Source organism: Colobus angolensis, unplaced genomic scaffold, assembly GCF_000951035.1.
Source record: "Colobus angolensis palliatus isolate OR3802 unplaced genomic scaffold, Cang.pa_1.0 Scaffold203, whole genome shotgun sequence".
NCBI classification, from domain to species: Eukaryota; Metazoa; Chordata; class Mammalia; order Primates; family Cercopithecidae; genus Colobus; species Colobus angolensis.
Window position 1 is genome coordinate 1,169,208 of NW_012115189.1, and position 6,942 is coordinate 1,176,149.

The window sequence follows — 6,942 nt, forward strand, 5'->3', positions numbered from 1 at the left end:
AGGGAAGGGAAGGGAAGGGAAGGGAAGGGAAGGGAAGGGAAGGGCAGCCACAAATGTTAAGTGAAACAAAATACTTTTTTTAATATAGACATCTTTAGTTTGGTGATGATGCTGTTTCACAGTTGATTTATTGTATTACTCAGAGAATAATTTTCCACAAATATCAATGTAATGTTATATGCTTTTCTCCAAAGAAAAATAGAACAGTATGATGCATAAAATGTTAGAAATAATTAGACAAAGTTGTGTAATCCCACTGTGACACTTCCATACCTTTGGAGTTTAATATTTACTGTGAAAGTTTTGTTTTTGTTTTTGTTTTTGTTTTTGAGACAGTCTCACTCTGTCACCCAGGCTAGAGTGCAGTTGCACGATGTTGGCTCACTGAAACCTCCGTCTCCCAGGTTCAAGCGATTCTCATGCCTCAATCTCCCAAGTAGCTGGGACTACAGGTGTGTGCCACCACACACCTAGGTAATTTTTGTACTTTTAGTAAAGATGAGGTTTCGCCATGTTGGCCAGGCTAGTCTCAAACTCCTGACCTCAGGTGATCTGCACACCTTGAACTCCCAAAATGCTGGGATTACAGGTGTGAGCCACCATGCCCAGCCTATTTACTGTGAAAGTTTAAAATCTAATTTGAAAGCTGCTTCTTATAAGCAATATAATTTTTTCTTTAATGTAATGATCCCAGAATTTTTAATGTTACATAATATGAATACATATTTTCAAATGCAAAAAAAAAGCCTTTTTACATATAAACATATATAAAAGAATAAATAAATAAGAAATTAATTGGGGTGGCAAAGTACATTTAAAAATTTTGTGATGTTTTTGTCAAAAACGGTTTGAACAAATTTACAAGAAAAAAACAAACAACCCCATCAAAAAGTGGGCAAAGGATATGAACAGACACTTCTCAAAAGAAAACATTTATGCAGCCAACAAACATATGAAAAAAAGCTCATCATCACTGTCATTAGAGAAATGCAAATCAAAACCACAATGAGATACCACCTCAGCCCAGTTAGAATGGCAATCATTAAAAAGTCATCATTCTGAGCAAACTATCGCAAAGACAGAAAAACCAAACACTGCATATTCTCACTCATAGGTGGGAATTGAACAATGAAAACATTTGGACACAGGGCAGGGAACATCACACACTGGGCCTGCTATGGGGGAGGGATAGCATTTAGAGAAATACCTAATGTAAATGACAAGTTAATGGGTGCAGCAAACCAACGCGGCACATGTACACATATGTAATACACCTGCACATTGTGCACATGTACTCTAGAACTTAAAGTATAATAATTAAAAAAAAAAAAGGTCAGGAAACAACAGATGCTGGAGAGGATGTGGAGAAATAGGAATGCTTTTACACTGTTGGTGGGAGTGTAAATTAGTTCAACCATTGTGGAAGACAGTGTGGTGATTCCTCAGGGATCTAGAGCTGGAAATACCATTTGACCCAGCATTCCCACTACTGGGTATATACCCAAAGGATTATAAATCATTCTACTATAAACACACATGCACACATATGTTTACTGTTTACAATAGCAAAGACTTGGAACCAACCCAAATGCCCATCAAGATAGACTGGATAAAGAAAATGTGGCACATATACACCATGTAATACTACGCAGTCATAAAAAAGAATGAGTTCATGTCCTTTGCAGGGACATGGATGAAGCTGGAAACCATCATTCTCAACAAACTAACACAGGAACAGAAAACCAAACACCACGTGTTCTCACTCATAAGTGGGAGTTGAACGATGAGAACACAGGGACACAGGGAGGGGAACATCACACACCAGGGCCTTTTGAGGGTTGAAGAGCTAGGGGAGGGATGGCATTAGGAGAAATACCTAATGTAGATGATTGGTTGATGGATGCAGCAAACCACCATGGCACGTGTATACCTATGTAACAAACCTGCATGTTCTCCACATGTATCCCAGAACTAAAAATATAATTAAAAAAAAAAAACAGTGTGAAAACTTCCCTGAAGTGAAAAAGTATCCTTTGAGGAACAATGTAAAGATGAGCTCAAATTCCACAGGAAAGAGAAAATTAAAATTTATAAAGAATTTGTAAATATCAAACTATTTTCATGTTTTCTAGGAAAAGTGTAGCTTTCTCATTCATTAACCAATAGCATAATATTTTCCAGGAACCTTCAGTCAGAAGAAATGCTGTGGCCCTTCCCTTTACCAACAGAAAATGGAACACAAAAGACCACAGAGCTGAACAAATTACAGCCTCCTTACAAGTGAGAAACCTTCGAGGCTACCTAGTTTTCAGCCAAAGAAAAATAACCAACAGCTTCTCCACAGTGTAGACTGAAACAGGGAAAACATGAACATCACAAACTGTACCACAGAAGCCAGCATGGCTGTGAGGCCCAAGACCATCACTGAGAAGATGCTCATTTGCATGACTCTGGTGGTCATCACCACCCTCACCACGTTGCTGAACTTGGCGGTGATCATGGCTATCTGCACCACCAAGAAGCTCCACCAGCCTGCCAACTACCTAATCTGTTCTCTGGCCGTGACGGACCTCCTGGTGGCCGTGCTCGTCATGCCCCTGAGCATCATGTACATTGTCATGGACCACTGGAAGCTTGGATACTTCCTCTGTGAGGTGTGGCTGAGTGTGGACATGACCTGCTGCACCTGCTCCATCCTCCACCTCTGTGTCATTGCCCTGGACAGGTACTGGGCCATCACCAATGCTATTGAATACGCCAGGAAGAGGACGGCCAAGAGGGCGGCGCTGATGATCCTCACTGTCTGGACCATCTCCATTTTCATCTCCATGCCCCCTCTGTTCTGGAGGAGCCACCGCCGCCTAAGCCCTCCCCCTAGCCAGTGCACTATCCAGCACGACCATGTTATCTACACCATTTACTCCACGCTGGGTGCGTTTTATATCCCCTTGACTTTAATACTGATTCTCTATTACCGGATTTACCACGCGGCCAAGAGCCTTTACCAGAAAAGGGGATCAAGTCGGCACTTAAGCAACAGAAGCACAGATAGCCAGAATTCTTTTGCAAATTGTAAACTTACACAGACTTTCTGTGTGTCTGACTTCTCCACTTCAGACCCTACCACAGAGTTTGAAAAGTTCCATGCCTCCATCAGGATTCCACCCTTCGACAATGATCTAGATCACCCGGGAGAACGCCAGCAGATTTCTAGCACCAGGGAACGGAAGGCAGCGCGCATCCTGGGGTTGATTCTGGGCGCATTCATTTTGTCCTGGCTGCCATTTTTCATCAAAGAGTTGATTGTGGGTCTGAGCATCTACACCGTGTCCTCGGAAGTGGCCGACTTTCTGACGTGGCTCGGTTATGTTAATTCTCTGATCAACCCTCTGCTCTATACGAGTTTTAATGAAGACTTTAAGCTGGCTTTTAAAAAGCTCCTTAGATGCCGAGAGCATACTTAGACTGTAAAAAGCTAAAAGGCACGACTTTTACCAGAGCCTCATGAGTGGATGGGGGTAAGGGGTGCAACTTATTAATTCTTGGACATACTTGGTTCAGGAGAGTTTGTAAGTATGTGTGGTCTTGTTTTCTTGTTTGTCTGTTTGTTTTGTTCTGTTTTGTTTGAGGATTACTTGGCGTGCTGTTTTCTACCTCTGGTCTTATCTGTGATACACAATTTCAAATAAACATTATACAAAAACATAAATTTTGTAGAAGTAATAATAAGGTGAAATAGTAAATACTTTTTATGGGCTTGGATTTTTTTAGCCATTTCAGTTACCCTGCAATTAAAGAATGCCAAAAATATCTTTATTTGCAGAATTTCTTATTACTTATAAATTAAATACTTGATAATGCCCTCTATGGCATTAAATCTGAGATTATGGCTCTATCTGCATACATATTCCAGTGGTAATTGCATGACTACGTAAAGAATTAAAAGAAAGTGATGTGCTGTCATCTACTGCTCGCAGACCTGAGCTAAAGTCGTTTACTGTAGCACTGTGACTACATAGCCTATTCCTTTCAGGTAAAAATAGTACAGCTGGCTTGTCCTTTTTAGTTCATGATTAAATAAACTTCCTCGTTTTCTAAAATGGAAATACCTGGAATAAATGCACTGGCACTTTTCTGTCTTTTACTATGAATATAACACATAAAGCAAATAAGAAATCATCTAAATCTACTTTGGTCAGTGTGTTGCGGTATTACCTGATAGACACATTGGGTCTCCTCCAATTCTAAAATCTATCCCAGCTAAGCCTCCCATATACACTTTCACTGTAGCAGGGCTAAGGTGGGAGTACATGTCAAATTTGGAAAACTTTTTAAGAAGCTTAATGAGGTGCAGTGATCAAATGACAGAATATATTATCTGAAGAACTTCGTTGGAGAATATTACTCATTAAATTAACAGTTGTGGCTGGGCATGGTGGCTCATTCCTGTAATCCCAGCACTTCAGAAGGCCGAGGCAGGTGCATCACCTGAGGTCAGAAGTTCAAGACCAACCTGGCCAACATGGTGAAACCCCATATCTGCTAAAAATGCAAAAATTAGCTAGGCATGGTAGCACGTGCCTGTAATCCCAGCTACTCGGGAGGCTAAGGTAGGAGAATCACTTGAACTTGGGAGGCAGAGGTTGCACTGAGCAGAGATCATGCCACTGCACTCCAGCCTGGACAACAGAGTGAGACCCTGTCTCAAAAAAAAAAAAAAAAAAAAATTGCCGGTTGTGCTCTTGGGGAAAAAAAGTAAAAGTTGAAAATCTGTGTTTACACCAAAGGCCACTCATCAGGATATGAGAATGAAATTGCGTCTCCCAGAATAACTATGGCTTCCGTGCCAGACTCTACCCTGGGACCAGGAGGCTGCAGATGGGACCTGAGTCCATGGGTGTGGCCGGAGAAGGAGTGACTGCTATAGTCACATGGAGGAGTACACCATTACAAAGTCAAGAGTGAGGGCAGGAGGACTGAAAGTTTGTACATTCTTGCATACTCTAAGTAGGTGACTGTTCTCAACCTCTGCTCCTAGTCTCTCATCCACAGCCTCTCCCTATCTCTTCACTCTTCTTTGTAGGGAGAAGACATTGATTTGCCTTCTTTCCACCTCCGTGTTTTTAGTCCTTCAATCTATCCCCTCTCAACCTTTCTAGAATCTTGCTTCTTACACCCAGCCTCCCTCTGCACCTTCCTTTCTCCCTCCCCATCTCAACACTTTTCCTCTCCACTCCTCTTTAATCTCATCTATTACTTTGCTCAAATCTCTTGGACACAAAAATCAACTTCCTCTGGCCCTACTTCCCCATAAAGTTCCTACTTCATCTCTCCCTTAACTCTCTCACCTGGGTTTCTCCAATCATTAATCCACTCATTCTCTCCCTTAACTCTCTCACCTGGGTTTCTCCAATCATTAATCCACTCGTTCTCCATCCACTTCTCACCTTCCACTGACTTTTCTATCCTTTTCCATCTGAGTATACCCTAGTTCTCCCAAACTTATCTCCCAAAGGTCACTGGAGACTTGCCAGTAGCCCTTCTCTGCATCTCTACCTGTCATTCTCTCATCAGTTACAACAGCTAACCATGCCTTTCATGTTTAAGCCCATACCTTCCATGATATTTTGCTCTCCTGGTTCTCCAACCACCTCCTTGTCTCTTTATTCTTTGTCTCCTTTCCTTCCTCCTGGGGCTTTGTCCTCAGCAATCACCTCCTATAGCTCTATATACCATCCCAACTTTGGCCATTTCAACAATTAGTTTCATGCCTGTAGCTCCCAAATTTGTGACTTTAGTCCTGATCTTTCTCTTAAACTGCAGACCCATAAGTTACATCTGGTGAGCCTCTCCCTATAAATATTTCTTTGGTACCTCAAACACAGCCTTTCTATACTTAACTCAGGATAATTTCCCCACACTCAAGCCTTCTCCTCTTTCTACCTTCTCAGTCTCAGATAAGAGAATTACCATGCTTTTTATCGTTCCTATTAGATGAATGTTATTCTCTCTCTTTGTCTCAGGTCTCCAACATCCAGATAGGCCTGAAGTCTTGTCCATTTACCTCTACAGAAACATGTGTTTATGCCACCTTGCTCTCCAATAAGTTGGTCCTCTCCCCTAGATCAAATGTTATTTGATCCACCTGCCTCTGGATTCTCCTACCTGCAACTCGGCCCCCACACATCTCCCAGTGTGAGTTTCTCACTGAGGCATCTCCAGACTAGCCGCATTAGCAGCACCTGAGAACTTGTTAGAAATGCAAAATCAAGGGCCCCATTCAAGACCTACTGAATCAAAAATTAAGAGTGGAGCCCATTAATCTCTGTTTTAATAAGCCCTCCAGGAGATTCTGATACAAGCTAAAGTTTGAGTCACTATTTTAGAGCATACAGTAGATTTTTACTTGCATTGTTCAAAATCCTTTACTCTTTCCCTATCAATATAAAATAAATTAATAGTCCATAGTATAGCATTCAAGGCCTCTTACTTTGTGACCCCAAACTATCTTTGCAGAGTTATATCTCACCACTTCTTTTCACCTACTTCACGCTCCAGAAAAATGTGAGTATTACCTGTGCTTTCTAAACTCCCCTAACATTTGATCCCATTGCTTTAGAAACCTGACCTCATGGCTTCACATCTTTCTTCCACCAATGCTTCCTATGTAGCTCAAATGCGATCTCTTCTAAAAAGTCTTCCTGAGATACTTCTTCCTTCACTGTCCCTATGGAAGTCCTCTCTCCCAGCTCTATGCTCCCATATAACTTCACTTGTATCTCTAATATTACATGCATCCTATCTTCTAGTGCATTTGTTGGTATATTTGTGCTGTCTTCTCTAGTATATTGTGAGCTCCTTGAGGGCAGGGACTGTGTCTGTTTCCTTTCTGTATCTCTAGGGACTCCTACAGTGTTTTACACACAGTCGGCACTCAGTGTC

General features: G+C 41.6%; 1 protein-coding gene across 2 annotated transcripts in view; it reads left to right on the forward strand.

The window, feature by feature from the left end:
* HTR1E (5-hydroxytryptamine (serotonin) receptor 1E, G protein-coupled) overlaps window positions 1-3,749 on the forward strand; it is a 90,476-nt gene extending 86,727 nt beyond the window's left edge. The window contains exon 2 of one of the 2 annotated variants that reach the window (XM_011941880.1): window positions 2,182-3,696. In XM_011941880.1, the coding sequence (XP_011797270.1) occupies window positions 2,367-3,464 (1,098 nt within the window). In that variant the 5' untranslated portion in view covers window positions 2,182-2,366 and the 3' untranslated portion in view covers window positions 3,465-3,696. Of the gene's footprint in view, window positions 1-2,181 lie in introns of both variants that reach the window. The other variant, XM_011941881.1, reaches the window with a different exon arrangement.
* Window positions 3,750-6,942: the final 3,193 nt, after the last annotated feature.